General features: G+C 41.3%; 1 protein-coding gene across 1 annotated transcript in view; it reads right to left on the bottom strand.

Moving 5' to 3' along the window:
- The window catches only part of LOC139322614 (connector enhancer of kinase suppressor of ras 2-like), a 403989-nt gene that overhangs the window by 237958 nt on the left and 142567 nt on the right, over nucleotides 1-23464 (bottom strand). The window contains exon 3 of the mRNA XM_070951763.1: nucleotides 4167-4330. Coding sequence (XP_070807864.1) covers nucleotides 4167-4330 — 164 coding nt within the window. The remainder of the gene's footprint in view (nucleotides 1-4166; nucleotides 4331-23464) is intronic.

Genomic DNA, 23464 nt, shown 5'->3' with positions numbered 1-23464 from the left:
AGTTGTTTTACTTCGGCAAGATTTCTGTCTGTAGGTGAGGATCAATAAAGGAACTAGTCAGAAGTAATACTATGTGTCTTTCTTGTTTCTTGGGGTCTTGACAATACCCCATCTTTCCAGCCTATGCATTACTGAAATTGGAGGCAACACTTATCAATCACAGAAATAACAGCCTTGATAGTACAGTGGACTACGCACCCTGTTATTAACACAGCTGCCTGCAATTTCTGCTGGTTCGAATCTCTCCAAGGCTCAAGGTTGACTCAGCCTTCCATCCTTTCTAAGGTAGGTGAAATGAGGACCCAGTTTGTGGGGGCAATAAGCTGACTTTGTATAAAATATACAAAACAATGAAGGCTATTGCTTAACGCACTGTAAGCCGCCCTGAGTCTCCGGAGAAGGGCGGCATATAAATCAAATTTAAATAAATAAATAAATAAATAAATAAATAAATAAATAAATAAATAAATAAATAAATAAATATGACAGAATAACAATGATGGAAGGGACCTTGGAGGTCTTCCAATCCAACCCCCTGCTGAAATAGGAAACCCTATACCATTTTAGATGAATGGTTGTCCAGTCCCTTCTCACTGTTGAGTGACCAATCTAGCCTCCTCGTTAGCTGCACACCTAGAAGCTTAATGCTGCTAGCCACCTCCACAGATACCAACTTGGTTGGGTGGAAGAGAGTTAGTACAGCTTCTCCCTAGTGATTGCCAGATCTACATAGATGCATAAATGCTCTAGTTTGGCAAGGTTTCTGTCTATAGATGGGGAACAATAAAGGGCCTATTCAGAGATATCCCTATTTGCAGAAGTGGGCTGCTGGGGGTTCGCAGGGGTTCAGGAGTATCTCTAGCTAAGATTCTGTGCAATTCCCCCAAATCCCACTCCTGGCTGGCCCCTCCCACCCCTCCCCTCCCAGGAGTCCCCACACAGCCCGTTTTGGATGCATGTAAATGCAGGGTGCGCGTGGAGGCTTGGGGAGGGCGAAAAATGGGCCTACCGGAAGTTTGGGAGGCCAGAAATGGTTCTGGCCTCCAGAGGGCCTCCGGAGCCTGGGGAGGCCATTTTCGCCCTCCTGGAGCTCGAGGAAAGCCTCCAGAGCCTGGGGAGGGCAAAAACACCCCACCTACCATGGTGCAGGAGGCCAACTAGGCCACGCCCACCAGGGCCACACCCACCCAGCAACCAGGCAGAGAACCCCTTGCTAAAATTTTTGAAGCCCGCCCCTGCCTATGTGTCTTTCTTGGATCTGTATGTAGCTGACAATACCCCACCTTTCCACCTATGGGCTACAAAGGTTGGAGGCAATCCTTATCAATCCCAGAAATGCTAAGTAGTAAAATATACCAAACAGCAACAACATACAAAATGTTGCAGAAGAGCATTTAGAGAAAAAAAAACATATTTACCCAAAGGCACAAAAAATGTCAAGAAAATCAATTAAAAAAAACACACACACAGTTCAACAGAACATGTACCAATCAATACATGTACAAATAGTTTAAATAAAAATGTTCTGGAAACACTTGATGTTCCCCCCTCTGCAGTGTTAGTGGGAAAATTGCAATGGCTGCCTCTTTTGTGATCTCTGTATCCTTGTGGGACAAGTGCTGAGGAACCCTTTGAGTCAAATAAAGTTTTATGGTGCCTTTTATCAATATCGGTGGGTGAACAATGTACCCTATTCTTCAGAGGATTCCAGCCAGAGAGCATGGCTGCTATCTGTATGATCTATTAGATGTTCTCCATCTTGATGTAATCTGGAGTGTTGCTAAATTTTATGCCTCTCTGAGCATCATTTGCCGTAAAATATCTCTGTAGAATTTTATCGTCTTGTCTTTGTGTTCTGAACAGAATAACAGAGTTGGAAGGGACCTTGGAGGTCTTCTAGTCCAACCCCCTGCTTAGGCAGGAAACCCTACACCACGTCAGTCAAATGGTTATCCAATCTCTTCTTAAAAACTTCCAGTGTTGGAGCATTCACAATTTCTGGAGGCAATTGTTCCACTGATTAATTGTTCTAACTGTCAGGAAATTTCTCCTTAGTTCTAAGTTGCTTCTCTCCTTGATTAGTTTCCACCCATTGCTTCTTGTCCTGCCCTCAGGTGCTTTGGAGAATAGCTTGGCTCCCTCTTCTTTGGGGCAGCCCCTGAGATATTGGAAGACTGCTATCATATCTCCCCTAGTCCTTCTTTTCATTAAACTGGACATACCCAGTTCCTGCAACTGTTCTTCATATGTTTTAGCCTCCAGTCCCCTAATCATCTTTGTTGCTCTTCTCTGCATTCTTTCTAGAGTCTCCACATCTTTTTTTACATGGTGACCAAAACTGGATGCAGTATTCCAAGTGTGTCCTTACCAAGGCATTATAAAGTGGCATTAACACTTCAAGTGATCTTGATTCTATCCCTCTGTTTATGCAGCCTAGAGCTGTGTTGACTGTTTTAGCAGCTGCTGCTTTACTTGTAAGCTGCTTGTTGACCATAAACTATCAACTGTCCATCTTTCCATCTTTCTTCCTTCCCATTCCCATTCCATGAATATGTGGCAGGGAGCTTTGAGGTAGCTATGGTCAGTAAACAGGTCATGGACCATTCTTGCATATATGACTCTTTATTCAGGATCTAATTTGGGTCAGTCACCAGAACCAGAGGTTTATTCTTCTAAGATTTGGGACTCATGCTGGAGCCCATTCTCAGGGAACTTCTCCCTCACCAGAATGACCAATGACATATTCTAGTGAGATCGAAGTTCCTGGAGGATGGGCTCCAGCACTAAATCTCTGGTCCTTTTTTGTTTGCTTGTTTGTTTTTTCCTTTTCGAATATGTTTTTATTGCATTATAAAGTATTATAAAATGCAAAATACAAAAGCAAATAAGAGGACAGGGAGTGGGAAGGGGGAAAGGAAAAGGAAAAGAAAAGTGAGGAAGGATTAGGAAAAAGAAAAAAGAAAAAGAAGCATTGACTTCCATTCTTTCTGTTACAGTAGAATAAGGCATTAACAACAAATCACAACTTTTCGCTTTACCAAAATAGTATGAACCAGTCACTTCTACAAAAGCCTATCAATCTAAGCTGTAAGAATTAAAGTTTCATTCTTTTCCACCTCAAGCACAAAGTTCAGAAGCGGTTTCCACCTGGAAACAAAAGTACTTATGTTCTTTTCTTTGTGCAGAGTAGTCATTTTTGACATTTCAGTCAACTCCCTCAGCTTCTGCAACCATTCTTCTATAGTAGGAATCAAAGTGTCCTTCCATTTTTGTGCATACAATACAGTAGTGGCCAAAATTGTGGAAATCTTTTGGGAAAAGTGTATTTTCTAAAACAAGATAATTACACCACTTTTTTTTTGGAGTAGTAGTACCATAAAATTATATATCAATGGAAAGATAATTTAATCGAGAACATAATGCAATAACTTTTATGAAGGATTTGCTATTAGCAGTTACAGTATAAAGAAGAAAAGTGAAACATGTAGAAAAAACGAGATATACAAAAATGATCACCATGTCAGTTAATACTTAGTTGGGTAACCTTTAGCATGAATTATGGCCTTACAACATCTTCCCATGGAGTGAACCAAGCCTTTTAGTTCTGCAGCTGTTATCATGTGAAACCAAGATTGAATGACGGCTTCTATTAACTGGGTTTTATTGCTGGATTGCTTCTGACTAACAAGTTTCTTTAGTTGGCTCCATAGATTTTCAATTGGGTTAAGGTCTGGGCTATTCCCAGGCCATTCCAGCAGTGGAATAGGATTACCTTGAAACTCCCCCCAAAAGTGGTGTTTTTAGCCATCAAACCTCAAAAATACACTTTCCCGAAAAGTTTTCCACAATTTTGGCCACTACTGTAATCCTGCGGCTGTCAACAAAAAAGTTCCAAACTTTTTCTCCAATTCTTTTTCCATTAGACCCAAGAGGAAAAATTCTGGTTTCATCTTTATCTCCATTTTCAATCTCTTGTCCTGATAAGCAACCCAGATTGGATCCTGCAATATTATCCTGGGACACATATATTTGCCTTCCTGTGTGAAGATTTTATGGAATTATATCTCTTTCCCTGTCCAGTGAACTCAACTTTTCCTCCCCTTTTGGGATAATAAAGCTGCAAAGATCAGAACAAAGCAAAGATCTAAGGAAATGGATCCACTTACCAACGCACAGAGAAGATCAACCGCTTCTAGGATCAGCTCTTGATGGCCAATCCGAGTGACTCCCAATTCTTCCAACTCCTGATGAGTGATGTGCAACAACTGTTCCCCACTGATCTTTTCTCTCTCAAAGTTTTTAATGTATTGCTGCAGGCAGTCGTCAAGACCTAGAAAGTGACAATAGGAGCTCCAGTTAGCTATAGAAGAACAGTTCTCAGTTGGTTCACCACAGCTCAGTTGGAGATAGAAAACATTCATCCTTTGAACTACAAGGTTTTCATCTGGATAAGTGTGAATAGCGGATTCTTTTTTTAAAAAACCCAGCCAAGATTATTATTTTTATTTACTTGCAGGTTTTTAGAATTGCACCTATCTATCTATCTATCTATCTATCTATCTATCTATCTATCTATCTATCTATCTATCTATCTTCATCATCTTCATCATCATCTATCATATGCGTTTTGTTCATTTTAAACAAAAGCATCTTGTAGCTATTTTACCTCATGACACACTCTGAGGAAAGTCGAGGGAAAGATTCCTGGCTAGACAGTTTTAGGATCAGCCTGATAATTACTTTTTCTTCTCTTTTATGATCATCTGATATGGGCTGTGTAATAAAGCCAACCACTTTGTTTCTTCCGCTTTATGGCAGAAAATAAATCCAGCATATCATCAGCAAAATCTCTTACTATTTATCTTGCATTACTGAAAATGGGCCTAGGTGTAGAAAGCAAAGAGAAACAGAATTCTCCCTCGGCCTTCCAACAACTATTCATGTTGGTCCTTGTATATTAGGTTAGAACCAGTTTAGTGCACCGATTAAATCTACCGGACTAGAAACTGAGAGATTCTGAATTCTAGTCCCACTTTAGGGACAAATCTTGCGGTGTGATTTGGGGCCAGTCACTCTCTGGCCGAGGAAGAAAGCAAGAGTAAGCCACTTTTAAATTAGTTGGCTTGATATAGGAGTCATGTCTAAAGTCAGGGTTCTATGGTAATGCACCCATAGAAAGCAGAACTCCGAGGTGGAGGCCATCTTTGAGGCTTCAGGGTTGCCATCTAATTTGAAATATTGCTATCTGTCTATCTCTCCATCCATCCATCCATCCATCTATCCATCCAACCAGAAAACACACTGTCGCCACTCTAGTCAGGTCCTTAGGTTGTTTGTATTTAACTCTTGAATTTTAATTGGTGTTTATATTTGTAATACTTTTTATATTTATATTTTTATTGCATTGTAAGCCACCCACTTTCCTTTAAATGGCAAAATGGACGGGATATAAATTGAAAGAATTATCTATTTATCTATCTATCTATCTATCTATCTATCTATCTATCTATCTATCTATCTATCTATCTATCACCAATCTATCATTAATCTATCATCTATCTATCCATCATTTTTGTATCATTTAATCGATCTATCATCTATCTAGCATATCTATCTATCTATCTATCTATCTATCTATCTATCTATCTATCTATCTATCTATCTGCAATCTATCAGCAATCTATCAGCAATCTATCATCTATTTATCTATCTATCCATCATTTATGTATCATTTAATCAAACTATCATCTATCTATCTATCTATCTATCTATCTATCTATCTATCTATCTATCTATCTCCAATCTATCACCAATCTATCATCTATCTATCCATCATTTTTGTATCATCTAATCAATCTATCATCTATCTAGCATATCTATCTATCTATCTATCTATCTATCTATCTATCTATCTATCTATCTATCTATCTATCTATCTATCTATCTATCTATCTATGATCCCAATTCCCCAGAATGGTAGCAGAGGGAATGGTAGCAGAACTCCTATCATTCCCTCTGCTACCATTCTGTGGAATTGGGATCGTAGAAACACCCAGGAGCATAGAAGAGTTCAGAGGCAGATGCATGAATAAATGTCTTAAATGTATTTATTCATATAATAAAGCATATTAACTATGTACAAAGGCTGTCTCAGTATTCATTATAGGATAGGGGGCACACAGTGTGTGTGACTACCCGGATCAGAGATCAAGTCTCATGAGGAAGAAATGCGAAAAGAGAGAGAGAGGGGGGGGGGGGGGGGAGGGGGGGAGCAAAATGGAGAAGGTTGGAGGGGGTTTTATACTCAGAGTAAGCCACTCCTTTCCACATAGGAGTGGAGACACTCTCTGCCTCCACTGGTGTCTATATGACACATGTGCCAATGGCTTGCAAATACTTGACACTATCTATCATCAATCTATCTATCTATCTATCTATCTATCTATCTATCTATCTATCTATCTATCTATCTATCTATCTATCTATCTACCTACCTACCTACCTACCCTACCTACCTACCTACCTACCTACCTATCTATCTATCTATCTATCTATCTATCTATCTATCTATCTATCTATCTATCTATCTATCTATTTATCACCAATCTATCACCAATCTATCATCTATCTATCTATCTATCTATCTATCTATCTATCTATCTATCTATCTATCTATCTATCTATCTATCTATCTTCTTCATCTTCATCATCATCTATCTCATTATCTACAAACAGATATACTGTACATAAGCATAAGACTCTTTAGAATGGTAACTCTCTAAATGTTAACCACTCAGCTTTAAAGTAGCATGAGAAGCCATCATGTCTATAAAAACTCTCATTGAACACTTGATAAAACATGCTAGACGTGATATCAGTGGGAGACAGGAAAGACAACATGGGTGAATAGAGATGTGTTTTTTTTAAACACCACAGTGGTTCTGCGCTAAAGTATTCAGAAGGAATTTTCCACAGGTCCCTTTCTGAGAGCTCATCTTCCAAGTGTGCCATGCGCTGATCGGGAAATTATGTGTAGCTGTTTGATCTAAATATGCCTTTATGCCGGAGACGTCTATTATGAAAAGCGAAATTTGTGGGTTTTATGACTAAGGCTGCTCGTTTATAGCTCCCTGGGGTATTTTTTGGGAAGACAGCTACTTAATGGCTCAAACAGTATGGCAGCTGACAATAGAAGGAATAGAAAGAGTCACCGTTGGAAAATGTGGTGGTCACATTATATGACGGTGAGCAGTCAAACAATAGAATGCGTGGAGCAGTGCTCAGGATGAATCTATCTGCAATGAAAACAATGTGGCTTATATCTTCAGAGACTTTTGAAGACGTATAGAAATATAGAAAAAAATATATAGACTTGTAGAAAAATAAAGCTGGGAATATTGGTCTATGGAGAGTCTTAATCATCCAGGTCATGGTTGTCCCAAAGGTGCTGTTCCAAAAGATAACTGGACTTTTTTTTTTTTTTGCTTTTTTTTCCTTGAAAACGTTTCGCTTCTCATCCAAGAAGCTCTTGAGTTCTCATATTAAGGACTAGCTGGACACCCATGCTTCGCTATGAAACTATGTGATCGGGTGCGATAAATCAACCCCTAAAGCCTGAAACTTAATGTAGAATGTATAACTCTGTAGCATCAGAGCGTGTTAATATAAGGCAACTGGCAGTTGGAACAGAGTTCTTTTCAGGTGGGGAGGGGGAGTAGAATGTCTAGCTCTTTAGCATCAGAGCGTGTGAATATAATACTGTATATGAAATACTAATGATCTGATGGTCATTTTGAAAAATCCTTTCTTAGCAAGCACCTAGAAGCCAAGAGGAACATATGTGCCAAATTTCAAGTTTGTAGGCTGTACCGTCCTGGAGTTTTCATGATGAGTGAGTGGTATTTGGCTTTTATATAGAGAGATATTGGATAGAACTTGGACTCGTGAAGGTTTTGGAAGTGGTTGAAGTGTGACTGTCTAACTAGGTCAAAGACAGGCCACCCTAGATAGCCAAAGATGCACATTACATTGGTGGGGAAAGAGCTGAGGGCTGCACAATGGGTGTGCATCACACCCATGGGCATGGTTCTAATTTTTAATCCTGATATATCTCTTTGGGGTTTCAACTACAATTTTCGTGTGTGTCATCTCGAAAGGATAGGAAACTATGTAGTCTATTTGCCAGCATCAGAGGTACCTCTGTAGACCACAAAGATAGGATCTGGAGCAGTGATGGGATTCAATTTTTTTTACTACGGTTCTGTGGGCATGTCTTGGTCGGCATGGCATGGCTTGGTGGGCATGGCTTGGTTGGCATGGCAAGGGAAGGATACTTCAAAATCTCCATTCCCACCCCACTCCAGGGGAAGGATACTGTAAAATCTCCATTCCCATCCCACTCCAGGGGAAGGATACTGTAAAATCTCCATTCCCTCCCCAATCCAGGGGAAGGATAGTGCAAAATCTCCATTCCCACCCCACCACACTAACCTGCTTTCCAGCTCCGTTCTCCTGTGCAGGTCAACAAAAGAAGACCCAGCCAATCAGCTGGGACTCGATCAACTGAGACTCAGGAGGCAGCGGACAGATGGGGGTGGGGCCAGTTCTCTGAACTACTCAAAATTTCTGCTACCAGTTCACCGGAATCGGTCAGAACTGGCTGAATACCACCTCTGAACTGGAGGCAACACCCAGCCTGATGACCACCGGTTGACCATCCCGGTGCTTCATACTAGTAGATACTGCTATTTTTCTTTAGTGCCAGTTGTACAACACGGAAGTCAGTTGGCATGGCCTTTCCCATCTTAGTACAATTTTCTTGAACGTTTATTTATTTTATTTATTTATTTATTTTATTTCTATACCGCCCTTCTCCCGAAGGACTCAGGGCGGTGTACAGCCTAATTAAAAACACAAAGACAGACAAAATTTAAAAATAATTAAAATTATTAAATAATAGGCCCAATTTACAAAACCCCAAATTTAAAATCCCATTTAAAACTAATTAAAATCTTTACATTGATAGCCCAGCCTGGCGGAACAACATGGTTTTGAGGGCACAGCGAAACACACGGAGATCAGAGATTTTACGAATTTCTGGGGGCAGATCATTCCAAAGGGCAGGGGGTCCCACAGAGAAGGCCCTTCCCCTGGGTGTCGCCAGCCAACATAATTTGGCCGATGGCACCCTGAGGAGACCCTCTCTGTGGGAGCGAACTGGTCGGTGGGAGGCTACTGGTGGTAGAAGATGGTCTCAAAAGTATCCAGGTCCAATGCCATGTTGTCTAAGACATCTGGGCAACATATGCTCAACGTACAGTATCTGGAAGACACCTGAATTAGGAAGACCTTTAACTTTGAAATGCCAACAGATTTTTTTTTAGAAATGGAGAGAACACAGATATCCGGAATTGTTGTGTTTTTCCACAGATTTGTCTAGAGAAGTGGGAACATGGATTTTCTCTGTATCTCCAGATGCCCCCAAGCTATCTCTAGCAGTTGCAATAGATTCAGGAACAGGCGAAAACAAACCTGTCCATAGGGTGCTTTCCTTCTATAGGAATCCATGGCACTTGGTTTCACATCCCTTCTTTTTGTTTTGCTTTGTTTTGTTATGTTTTCTCTGGATCACGCAAAAACCCTCCTGAGCGAGTAATGATGTAGGCTGAGAACTGAAAAGGCTACTGCAGGTCTGCCAATGCGCCGCGCCCTACGCAAAGCTAACAATTATCCCACCACTGTTTTGGCAGGTCCATCATCTCCTGCATTTTCTGGCATTCGAGCCCTAGCTGCCTTCAAAAATGTGCAGATTTCACGGGGAAATTTCAGGAAAGAATGAGAAGGGGTCCAAGTAATTCAGCATCAACCGTTCATAAAGCCAGGTCTTGCTCGCTGATTGTCTACCATCTGTTTGCAAACATCCCGGTGTGCATGGTGCAAAAGCCTTTCTTTTCTATGCAAGACCGAATTTGGTTGGGCTGAACCAGGAAGAGGAGAGGCCAGAGCCCGGTGTAGCTTGGAACACATTTTCTCTGATATTTTGCTCTCGTTATCCCCTCTTTCCTTTCCTTTCCTTTCCTTTCCTTTCCTTTCCTTTCCTTTCCTTTCCTTTCCTTTCCTTTCCTTTCCTTTCCTTTCCTTTCCTTTCCTTTCCTTTCCTTCCCCTTCCCCTTCCCCTTCCCCTTCCCCTTCCCCTTCCTTTCCTTTCCTTTTTTTTTAAATTTGATTTATATGCCGCCCTTCTCCGGAGACTCAGGGTGGCTTACAGTGCGTTAAGCAATAGCCTTCATTCTTTTGTATATTTTATACAAAGTCAGCTTATTGCCCCCACAAACTGGGTCCTCAATTTACCTACCTTAGAAAGGATGGAAGGCTGAGTCAACCTTGAGCTTTGGCGAGATTCGAACTTACTTTAATTGCAGACAGCTGGTGTTAAATTACAGTGCCTTGTCTGCAGTGCTATCCAGGCTCCTTTCCTTTCCTTTCCTTTCCTTTCCTTTCCTTTCCTTTCCTTTCCTTTCCTCCCCACTCCCTCTCTGCCGCCTTTCCTTCCTTCCGTCCTTCCTTCCTTCCCTCCCTCCCTCCCCCTTCCTTCCTTCTTTCCCTCCCTCCCTCCCTCCCTCCCTCCTTTCTTCCCTCCCTCCCTCCCTCCCTCCCTCCCTCCCTTCCTTCCTTCCTTCCTTCCTTCCTTCCTTCCTTCCTTCCTTCCTTCCTTCCTTGGAATTAATTTGCCGGAAGACTTCATCCAGGGCAATTTGCTGTGCTGAAATATCAGCAGTTTCTTCATTTAGAATACCAGCAGAAAGCAACAAAGAAAATCATCTACTTTTCCCTCCATGGGAAAGAGAAGGTTCTTCTCCCCAGACTCAAAACTCATTAACAATTAAAGGGTTTTCTGCAAAATGCACTAAAACCCTGGATGTTCCAGCCCCAAAAGTAGAAAGGCAAAAAAGGCTGAATTTGTGAAAATGGAAAACCCTGATGAAAAGTGCACTCAAGCAGCCATTATCTGTGCCCTGCTTCAGATAGAATTAGCTGTACAAAGCATGGTTTTTATAAGCCCTCGTAAAGGGCTTCCAAAAGCTGCTGCTTGTTTCATTAAAATGAGCGTAAGTGTCATAGGTACAGTCTGTCGTTATTTTAAAAAAAGTCTCCAGACTTTGATAAATTGGTTAGAATATATAAACACCCACATAGTCTGTCTGTCTCTGTCTCTGTCTCTGTCTCTCTCTCTCTCTATCTAATCTGCCCATCCATGCATATCCATCCATCCATGCATCCATACATACATCCACTAATCATCTATCTTATCTATCTATCTATCTATCTATCTATCTATCTATCTATCTATCTATCTATCTATCCATCCAGTGGTGGGATTCAAGTAATTTAACAACAGGTTCTCTGCCCTAATGTTTTCTTCCAACAACCAGTTTGCCAAACTGCTCAGAAAGTTAACAACCGGTTCTCCCGAAGTGGTGCGAACTGGCTGAATCCCACTACTCTATCTATCTATCTATCTATCTATCTATCTATCTATCTATCATCCATCCATCCATCCATCCATCCATCCATCTACTCATCATTAGATAGATGATGAGTGGATGGATGGATGGATGGATGGATGGATGGATGGATGGATCTATCTATCTATCTATCTATCTATCTATCTATCTATCTATCTATCCAACCTCTATCTATCTATCTATCTATCTATCTATCTATCTACCTACCTACCTACCTACCTACCATCTGTCTATCTAACATCTGACTGTCTGTCTATCTATCTATCTATCTATCTATCTATCTATCTATCTATCTATCCATCCTTCTGTCTGTCCATCCATCCATCCATCCATCCATCCATCCATCCATCCATCCATCTACTCATCATTAGATAGATGATGAGTGGATGGATGGATGGATGGATGGATGGATGGATGGATGGATCTATCTATCTATCTATCTATCTATCTATCTATCTATCTATCTATCTATCCATCCTCTGTCTGTCTGTCTGTCTGTCTGTCTGTCTGTCTATCTATCTATCTATCTATCTATCTATCTATCTATCTATCTATCTACATCTGTCTGTCTGTCTGTCTAACATCTGTCTATCTATCTATCATCTCAAAAGAAAAGTATCTTGCTTAACAATTTCTTAGTATTATTAAAAGTTACTCTCTCCCTTTATAATATCAGATACCAAGTTGACTTCTTTCAATTAATTAAGCCAATTACACTTGCACAATTATTTCAAATGCAAAATGATAGCTAGCTTTTTGTAAGGAATGCTGACATTTAAATTATAGGTATCACATTGTTCGGAGTGTCAGGCTTTGACACTGGCCACTTTGCCACAAACTGCTTAACCCATTCAATCATTAATGTAGGCAAATCTGCCTAGGGAAGTTTCTGGATGGGGATAGGGTTAAAAAAAAAGTCAATATGATGGCCACAGTGAGTGCCATTAGAACTATGTCTGTTTTTTTGTTTTTTTTTTAATGTGTAGCTGGGTCAAAAACCATGTTACTAAACAAGAGCAGGAACACCTCAATTTCCCCATGGGGTCCATCAACTTTCTGTCTTATTTTATAAAAAGAACTCAAAGGAAACCAACATTTGTCAACTTGAATAAAATTTGGGGATCTCCCTGTTCAGCATTAAACTCGAAAGGCGAAGCCAATCCAGAGACTGGAGTATTGGAAGGTGGGGTGGGTATATGGGACACTGAAAAGGGATATAGGAAGATTTGAGCAGAAATAGCATGAACAATGAAAAGATCTACATTTTCTTTTCCCATCACAAAAACAATTATTTCTCCTATTGTATCATTCTGTCCTATAAGACCAAACATCCCTAGTTATAAAAAGTTTGCTTTGTCTTGATTTGGAATGAAGACTCCTACAATACATTAATTTTCTTATTTATAAGATTTTCCCAGGCTTCAAGCTTCTAACTGTACCTCCAGACATGCTTAAAGGCTGTCCTTCATCTACAGATAGTTCACCATTAGGATGTTGGCCAGTGGTGAAATCCTCCCCAGTTTGCTACCAGTTTCCTGCCTGCACATGCACGGTGCATGCAAAATGTGTGCTGTGTGCACACATACGCAGTGCACAACAACTGCACGCTGCACATGTGCACAACCACAGTACACGCCAAATGCACACTTCGCACGGAAAAAAGAGGCTTGGGAAGGTAAGTAAAACAGTGAGGGGGGAGGAAACAGCTGTGCCGCGTGATTTAGATTTGCTAGAAAGCAGAATTTCCTGCTTTCTAGCGAATTTAAATCGTGCGGCACAGCTAATCGTCAGAAATACCAGTTTGCCCAAACTGGTAGCTTTTACTACTACCGGTTCTCCCAAACCAGTGCGAACCGGTAGCATTTCACCCCTGATGTTCACCTTCTTTGAAGAATGGCCTTCCTCTCTAGTCTTTTTCCTAGCCTCTCTGGAATCTTTAGGATATGCCATAAGTAACTTGTAACATAGACATTTTCTTAAGGATCCACTTGAGATCCTTTCCTTTGCAGACGTACAAATAAAAAAACACTCTTAAATGGGTACACAAAGAGAAGTATTCTTTGCTAGCATTTCTTTCTGGTAAAAGGAAAATATGACCAACAATTGTTCATTGAAGGAAAGGGTGTCCTTTTTCTTTTTTACAACTCTAGAACAAGTCTTGATTCTGCTACAGCAGATTATTTTCAATGGAATGGTGATAGGAGGTCATCTTTGGGAGGGCCACAACCGTGGGTTCCGGTGGCTCAGTGGCTAAGATGCTGAGCTTGTCGATCGAAAGGTTGGCAGTTTAGCGGTTCAAATCCCTAGTGCTGTGTAATGGGGTGACCTCCCATTACTTGTCCCGGCTTCTGCCAACCTAGCAGTTTGAAAGAATGTAAAAATTGCAAGTAGAAAAATAGGGACCACCTTTGGTGGGAAGGTAACAGCGTTCCGTGCACCATTGGCGTTGAGTCATGCTGGCCACATGACCACGGAGACGTCTTTGGACAGCACTGGCTCTTTGGCTTTGGAACAGAGATGAGCACCGCCCCCTAGAGTCGGGAACAACTAGCACATATGTGCGAGGGGAACCTTTACCTTTACCTTTATGCTTCCTATACAGTTGCAGAATTTTATGTTTTTCTCGTCAAATCTACCCAGACCCTTTTTGAATCTCTTCTCTTTCCTCCGGTATCAGCCACTCTCTCAGAGTATGGAAGAGGGCTTTTAAAATCCACGAGAAAATACTTTCAAACTCTGGGTTACTTGGAGAATGACTTTGCTAGTTAACTTTTATAAAAATTGGGCATTCAAAACCTACAAATCCCTGTTGCGACATGAAATATTCATTATGGGGTTTTTTTGCTGCTCGGTGTCTTTTCTTCAAATCAGCAAAACCCAGGTCATGGTATTCCCACCTCTCCTTAAGCCATGACACAACACAAATTTTGAACTCAGCCGAACAAACCACAAGCAATGATTAATAGAACGTTGCACATTGTAGCATGGGCTTCCCATCCCGGGCACTCATGACAATATTTGTTCAAGCTGCTGAATTATTTAGCCTCTTATGTCAAGCTTCAGACTGGAGTTAATTGCTTTCTATTGAATTTGGCAATGAGGTAAGTGTCAGAATACGCTGAATATCACCAATGGGGGTGGGGGGCATAACTGTTTTTTCCACCTTTCTACTTGCAATGTGTCTCTTGATGTTGCTGAGAATTAAAGAAATTAATCACAAGCTGAATAACAAGGAAACTAGAAGCAAAAAAAGAGATAAATCTCTTGCTTAAAGCAAATTTTGTTCCAAAAAAAAAAGCCACATTTTAAAACCATTTCAACATCCCTCTGGCTGGGAGGGAAGCGAAGGAGGGAAAAAGAGGATGGACGAATGGTGGAATCACCAATGCTTTCTGAGCACATTACCATTAATATTGATTTCCATTAGCTGGGCAACAGGTGGGAAAATGAAGTGCATGGACTGAGAAAATGGTTTTAATGGGTGACGGGAATGAATGGTGATGTCATGGAACGTCCCAATTACTTGATTCAGAAAACAAATTTGCTTATTTCATCATGCCTCTCTAAGCTCCATAACAAATTTAACTTTTCCCCCCCTTCTCCTAAATGTTTCTCGATTGAGACGATCACTTTGCTATTGCTCAGATGCTCCTTTAGTTGCACAAAGTACATTAATCAGGGCTGTGATTCCTGGAAATCTCAGTCGGCACTCAAATACACACCGAAAACCTTTAATTTATTGGGCCCGGGACCTGCTTTGGTAAGTCTAACATTGGGCACATAGAAAATAGTAATACTGTGTTTCCCCGAAAATAAGACCCTGTCTTATATTTTTTTGAACCCTGAAATAAGCACTTGGCCTTATTGTTATGCGCTCAAAAGCCCAATTGGGCTTATTATCAGGGGATGTCTTATTTTGGGGGAAACAGGGTAGCACTTAAAATTTATATACCGCCTCATAGCATTTTACGGCACTCTCTGGACGGTTTACAGAGTCAGCCTCTTGCTCCCAACAATCTGGGTCCTCATTTTATGAACCTCGGAAGGATGGAAGGTTGAGTCAACCTTGAGCCAGTCAGGATTAAACTGCAGGCTGTGGCCAGAGTTTGCCTGCATCAGCAATAGCAATAGCAATAGCCTTTAGACTTATATACCACTTCATAGTGCTTTACAGCCCTCTTGAAGCGGTTTACATAGAGTCAGCCTATGACCCCCAACAATTTGGCTCCTCATTTCACCAACCTCGGAAATATGGAAGGCTGAGTCAACTCTGAGCCGGTCAGGATCAAATGTCAGACTGTGGCCAGAGTTTGCCTGCAATACTGCATTTTAACCAGTGCGCCCCAGGGCTCTTTCTTTAAAATGGATTTCCAGTTTTATACTTAGGAACTAAAGTCACTCTCTTTCTCACTCTCTCTCTCCCTCCCTCTCCCCCCTCTCTCCCTCCCTCTCCCCCTTCTCCCTCTGCCCTCTCTCTCCCTCCCTCTTTCTCTCCCTCCCTCTTTCTCCCTCTCTCTCTCCCTCCTTCCCTCTCTCCCTCTCCCCCTTCCTCCCCCCTCTCCCCCTTCCTCCCTCTCTCCTCTCTCTCCCCCTCCCTCCTCTCTCTCCCTCCCTCTCTCTCTCTCCCTCCCTCCCTCTCTCCCTCTCCCCCTCCCTCCCCCCACACATTTTGGTCTGTTATTACTCTGCTATTTCTTGGATAAGTGCATACTTTTGATAAAAGTGGCATAGGCTTGCATATGAATAAAACAATAGTTCTAAAGAAAGAGGGTTTTTTCCATCTTCCTTTCAAGATGGTGATCCTGTTTTATGCTAAAAGCGGAGCAGACTAGGGATTCAAATAAGAGCACAGCCAAGAGAGGTGACATCTGCTACAGTTACTGGTGCAGGGATAGTTGGAGACGTATACATTTAAGGAAAGCTGCATACGAAAACCAAAGCAGCATCTGCCCTAAAGACAAAACACACTTTTCTCTTAAATTGCAGAGAAGTCTCTATTTGCCGCTGAAAACTGCCCTTGCTAGCGACAGCCACAGCAAAACAAAGGTACGAAGCTTACCTACTGCATATGTCACTTGGACCAGGGGTGAAATCCAGCAGGTTCTGGAGAACTTGTAAATTTTTCATCTTCATTAGACTGAAATATTTCTATCTTAAAATATCATTTTCAATTAAAAGCTATTTGGTACTTCCTAGTTTGATATTTATTCTGAACATAATCTATCCACTTTTTCCATTCCCATTCATAAGTCTCTTGTGAACAGTCTTTTAAAAATGCTGAGATCTTCGCCATCTCTGCAAAACTGGCCATCTTCAAAGTCCATTCCTCAATCGTGGGCAAAACTTCATTCTTCCAATATTTACCTATCAATAATCTTGCAGCTGTTATCATGTACAATATCAACTTTGTTTCACCCGTAGTAAAACCCTTAACTATACCCAATAAAAACAATTGTGGAGAAAATTGGATTTTTTTCTTCAAAACATTCTGCATGACCCACCAAATTTTTATCCAAAAAGCCTTAACTTTCCTACAAGTCCACCAAACATGATAATATGTAGCATCTAAACAATCACATCTGCAACATTTTGGCTGAACATTAGGGTACATACACGACAATTTTTTGGGGTCTAAATGCCATCTATAAAACATTTTATAGAAATTTTCCCTCAAATTCTGCGACTGTGTAAATTTAACATTCTGAACCCAAATTTTTTCCCATGTTTCCAACATCACTGGCTCCTCAAAATTTTGTGCCCACTTAATCATACAATCGGGTGGGCTTCATTCTTATAAAAAGATGCCAACAAACGATGCCAAGTTGATTAGGGGTCTGGAGGCTAAAGCTACGATGAACGGTTGTCAGAATTGAGGATGCTTAGTTTAACAGAGAGAAGGACTAGAGGCGAAATGATGACAGTCTTCCATTATTTTGAGGGGATGCCACAGAGAATGTATTTTCCAAAGCACCTAAAGGCAGGACAAGAAGTAATGGATGAAAATATCCATGGAGATTCTCAGTCATCCAGGTCATGGTTGTCCCAAAGTGCTTTTTTTTATATCTATCATATTTTTTGGAGTGTAAGATGCACTCCCCCCCCACAAAAGAGGGTGAAAATTTGGGTGTGTCTTACACACCGAATGTAGCCCCGCCTACCCGCCAGTCCCCACCTTTTGGCCTCTGCCTCCCAGCACTTTGCCTCCTTGCAGCAAGCAGCAAGCAGGCCGTTTCAGCTTCACTACAGCCTGATTAGCACAAGCAGCTGATTGTTGGTTGGATCGGCCTCCCGGTCCTCAGCTGTTTCAGGCTGCAGGGATTGCCATTGCCTGTTGCTGCATGGGCCTCCGCTGTTTGCTGCAAGGAGGCAAATTTCTGGGAAGCAGTTTTTTTTTCTTGTGCTAATCAGACTGAAAATGAAAATGAAACTAAAGCAGGCTGTTTGCTGTTTGCTGCAACGAGGCAAATTACTGGGAGGCAGAGGCAGATTTTTTTTTCTTGTTTTCCTCCCCCAAAAAAGGTAGGTGCTTCTTATAGTCCAGAGTGTCTTATACTCCAAAAAATATGTATAATATATAAATACATATTATTTTTTATTGTACAATTTTCTTGGTTATGTATAAAATTTCTATATTCACAATAACAATATACCATCTGGGTACAATCTCTACAGCCTCTGTTGAATACAGATAGTGAATCTTATACACACAATAGTTGTGACTATTATTCTCAATAGCTATTCATCTTCCTCTTCACTTATCCTTGTTAAGAATTTTGCGTTGATTAGGCCCTCTGTTCGATTTTATCTATAATCCATTAATAATAATATCAAACATTATAAGCAACCAAATAAACATCCCATTTGTAACCATTAACCTCTGGATAATCTTAGGGTTACTTTTCTTAATTATTCAATATTCATTATTCAGTTACACAAATTATTTCATTTTTGTTTACATAGCCAGATTTCTAACTTCCGCTACTATTTCCTACCCATTAATAGAATACTTCCCAAATTAAGGAAGTAATCTTTTCAAGGTGCTTTTCAAAAGGCAACTGGATTTTCTGGGTTGTTTTTTTTTCCTTGAAGACATTTCGCTTCATCCAAGAAGCTTCTTCAGGTTTGACTGAATGGTGGGGAATGGAAGAAGCAATGGTTGGAAACTAATTAAAGAGAGAAGCAACCTGGAATTAAAGAGAAACTTCCTAACAGTGAGGACAATTAGCCAGTGGAACAGCTTGCCTCCAGAAATCAATAAGGTCACATCTTGAATACCTGCATCCAGTTTTGGTCACCACACTACAAAAAACATGTTGAGACTTTGGAAAAAGTGCAAAGAAATGCAACTAAGATTATTAAAGGCCTGGAAATTAAAACATATGAAGAACGGTTGCAGGATTTAAGTTTGGCTAGTCTAGAGAAACGAAGGACTAGGGGGTGATATGACAGCAATATTCCAGTATTTGAGAAGCTGCCACAAAGAGGAGGAGTTTAATTTATTCTCCAAAGCACCAGATGGCAGAAGAAGAAACAATGGCTGGAAACTAATCAAGGAGAGAAGCAACCTGGAATTAAGAAGAAACTTCCTAACAGTGAGAACAATTAACAGTGGGACAACTTGCCTTCAGAAATTGTGAGGGCTCCATCAGTGGATGTTCTCAAGAAGAGACTAGACAGTCAATTGTCTGAAATAGTATAGGTTCTCCTCCTTGAACAGGGGGCTGGACTAGAAGACCTCCAAAGTCCCTTCCAGCTCATTCATTCTATAATTCTAACTCTGTTTTTCTACATTCTGCATATCATGTGATACCAAGCCATGAGACATTTCAGCGGAAAAAAGACACACTCTCTGAGCCTACTGTAGCAAAAATCTTTGTTTTTCCTTCTCTTTCTCCAAGAACCCAGTCTCAAGAGACCTCAGCTATAGACTGAAAGCTGACTCTATAGACAATTATGAATGACTGAATCTGGAGAGGTGAGGGAATATTTATTGTAAAACGTTGCAAAGCTTGTCGAGAATCTTTTGAATAAAAGGGCTACTTTAAGGAGAAGAAAAAGAGGAGAAGGAAGAGAAGAGGGTCAAATAGAAGCAAAAGAAAAGGCAGAATTGGAAGCAGCAGTAACAAGAAAAGTACTAGGAATGATCCAAGCAGCAATAGAAGTAGTAAAGTAACACAAATGGACCTTAAAAGGGAAAATTATTTTCTCCTGCCCAAGCCAAATAACAATGCAGATTTTATTTTAAATTAAAAACATGCATCCTCGTAATCTTATCTATTACGGAAATGTAGTTTGCATAATACGAAGAATATTTGCCATATTTCTGTAGGAGTTCCATTTCTGCTATTTTTATACATGGCATTAGTGGTGGGCTGCAACCCGTTTAACAACTGGCTCTGTGGGCACGCACTGAGTGTGGCTGTGCAACTAACACACATGGAATGGAATGGAATGGAATGGAATGGAATAGAATAGAATAGAATAGAATAGAATAGAATAGAATAGAATAGAATAGAATAGAATAGAATAGAATAGAATAGAATAGAATAGAATAGAATAGAATTCTTTAATGGCCAAGAGTGATTGGACACACAAGGAATTTGTCTTTGGTGCATAGAAAGATACACTCGTCAAGAATCATAAGGTACAACACTTAATGATAGTCATAGGGTACAAATAAGCAATCAAATCATATGAGGAAACAATCAATATAAATCGTAAGGATCAGTGGTGGGTTTCAAATTTTTTTACTACCGGTTCTGTGGGTGTGGCTTGGTGGGTGTGGCTTGGTGGGTGTGGCTTGGTGAGCCTGGCTTAGTGTGTGTGGCAGGGGAAGGATACTGTAAAATCTCCATCCCCTCCCCAATCCAGGGGAATGTTATTGCTGACTTTGTATAAAAATATACAAAAGGATGAAGGCTATTGCTTAACGCATTGTAAGCCGCCCTGAGTCTCCGGAGAAGGGCAGCATATAAATCAAATTAAAAAAAAAAATCCCCATTTCCTCCCGATCAGCTGGTACTCGGGAGGCAGAGAATAGATGAGGGAGGGGCCAGTCAGAGGTGGTATTTACCGGTTCTCCGAACTACTCAAAATTTTCCCCTACCGGTTCTCCAGAACTGGTCAGAACCTGCTGAAACCCACCTCTAGTAAGGATACAGCAACAAGTTACAGTCATAGAGTCATAAGTGGGAGGAGATGGGTGATAGGAACGATGAGAAGATTGATAGTAATATTAATGCAGACTTAGTGAATAGTTCGACACTTTTGAGGGAATTATTTGTTCAGAGAGTGATGGTGTTCGGGAAAAACCGCATGCGCGCAGCGTTCAAAATACAGCCATTTGAAGCTCAGCTGCTTATCCTCTACGGCAGCCCCAGTAAGTAGAACAGTGGTGGTGAGGAAATCAGCTGTGCTGCACGAATCAGCTGAGCCAGAAAGAAGGAAATATAGGACAGGATAGGGAGGGGGCAGGTAGGCAGGGCCAGCTGATCGAGGGAACTACCAGTTCGCTAGAACCGGTCAGAACTGGCAGCAGTCCACCACTGCATGGCCTCCATTGCAACAATAGAAGAAAAAAAAAGTTCCAGGTTTAGCTCCTTTGAAACAAGAGACTCAAACAATGAGAGAATTATGAAAAGAAACCATGAGGGGAGATTATGGTGCAGCTAGGAGAGAGGAAGGGGGGGTCTATGTTGAAGAGGAAGAACTTCCCTGTGTTATCTGCCCAGAACACAGATCCTGGTCTCTAAACCATTGCTTAACATTGCAATAGGATGTTTCACGTAAAAGGTCACAAATGACACAAATTCTCTTAACCAAAGCAGCATCAATGTAGCCACTCCGTGAGACAAAATGTATGTACTACCTAAAACTCTCGTCGTCGTGACCTTTCATTTGTACATCGTAGAGCAACCATTTTTCGAACCAGGGTACCTCAAATGGGTTAACCTGCAGAATGTGTCCAAAATCTGGGATCTGTAACTCCTGTGGGGGTGTGAAATTTGGGGAGGTTGTGGCTGCTTCGGTGCTACTAGCTGTTGCTGTGGTCATGTGATTTGCTTTTCCAACATTCCATGACAGTTTCCCAGCCATTCTTGCAATCCCTTATTCCCTCCCTCAACCAGTGGTGCAGCATCAGCCAGGGAAGGGAAGGGAAGGGAAGGGAAGGGAAGGGAAGGGAAGGGAAGGGAAGGGAAGGGAAGGGAAGGGTAGGGTAGGGAAGGGAAGGTTAATGTGGAATAAAGGTAAAGGTACCCCTCATACATATGTGCTAGTCATTCCCAACTTTTGGGGGAGGTGCTCATCTCCGTTTCAAAGCAGAAGAGCCAGCTCTGTCCGAAGACGTCTCTGTGGTCATGTGGCCAGTATGACTCAACGCCAAAGGCGCATGGAACGCTGTTACCTTCCCACCAAAGGTGGTCCCTATTTTTCTACTTGCATTTTTTTACGTCCTTTCGAACTGCTAGGTTGGCAGAAGCTGGGACAAGTAATGGGAGCTCACCCCGTTACACGGCACTAGGGATTTGAACCGCTGAACTGCCGACCTTTCGATCGACAAGCTCAGCGTCTTAGCCACTAAGCCACCACGTCCCTAGCTATGTGGAATGGTTAGTCTGGTTTGAATTAGAAAGTATCACACCACACAATTAAGCTTACAAAAGCTGATGGTAATTTAAGGTAATTGCATCCAATTGCATCAAACTGGACTATTCTGGAACACAATGGATGCTTTATCATTGTCATCCAGGTGACTTGATCTACTCAGGAGGCAGGAAGTCCAATAGGTGTGCAACCAGGAAGTATCCTTAGCATATGACAGAACAGAATTTGACAAACCTTTGAGATATGGGATGGGATGGGGAAGGGGAGGGGGAATTAAGGGAAGGGAAGAGAAGGGAAGGGAAGGGAAGGGATTTTCAATGTAACCTGCTAGCTTCCTACAACAACCCTCAATAGAGAAGCCAGAAGGAAGTCAGAGGTCAGTCAGGGCCTTCTTGTCCACCTGTAGATCATTTTGTTACTCTGTTCAGGTGAGGAAATATCTCTGCAATGATGACTCAATAGGGCACAGGTTGTCTAATGCATGATAAGACATATACAGTAATTCAGGTATGGCTTAGAGAAGCAGTAGAATGCATTGTATACAAGCTTTGTGGCTCAGAAAATCAGTGGGAATGGATTCTGTGATCAGACAGAGATTTACAGATTAACATAATTGGAAGGGACCTTGTAGGTCATCTAGTCCAACCCCCCGCCCAAGCAGGAAACCGTACACCATTTCTGATAAATGGCAGTCCAGTCTCTTCTTGAAAGCTGACACTGACCATTGGAAGGCATTATGATCATAATATTGTGGTTGGGAGTTGACTTTGTAGAGGATGGTAACACTTGGCCTATCTTGGATGATCTCTGAAGCTAAGCAAGACTAGCCCAGGTAATAATTGGATGGAAGATCCACCTGGACCGTGTCCTAGAGTGGGATCTCAGAAGACGTTCCAACAGAAGGGAGGGACAACATATTTCTGCCCCTCTGTCAGAAAAAAATGCATGGATGAAATCTTCATAGTCCAACTGTCCTCAAGGCTAGTTTTCTGTTACCTTTTACAGTATGAAGCCATCAAGGCAAATGTAATTTTGAGGTCAAAAACTTTGTATTTTCTTTTGCAGACAACTTCTCTTTTCTTCTGAACAGCAGACAAAATAATGCATATCAGAAAACACCAGGTCAACATAAAAAGAGACCTCTTGAGAGGCCCTTAGGAGCAAACCTCTTGAAAAGAGCAATTTAGATTTAAGGAAAGATTTTGATATGGCTCCTCCAGTCGATAGGCGATTAGTAAGAGGTATGAGGGTCTTTTTAAAAAGAGGATGTGTCAGATAATCATTCCAGTCCAGGGGTGGGCTGCTGGGGATTTGCGGGGGTTCGGGAGAACCTC

The sequence above is a fragment of the Pituophis catenifer genome, unplaced genomic scaffold (assembly GCF_029215685.1).
Source record: "Pituophis catenifer annectens isolate HBS135680 unplaced genomic scaffold, rPitCat1.0.hap2 SCAF_11, whole genome shotgun sequence".
Classification (NCBI taxonomy): domain Eukaryota; kingdom Metazoa; phylum Chordata; class Lepidosauria; order Squamata; family Colubridae; genus Pituophis; species Pituophis catenifer.
Note: the sequence above shows the minus strand (reverse complement) of the source record. Positions and strands in the feature narration are given on the sequence as shown.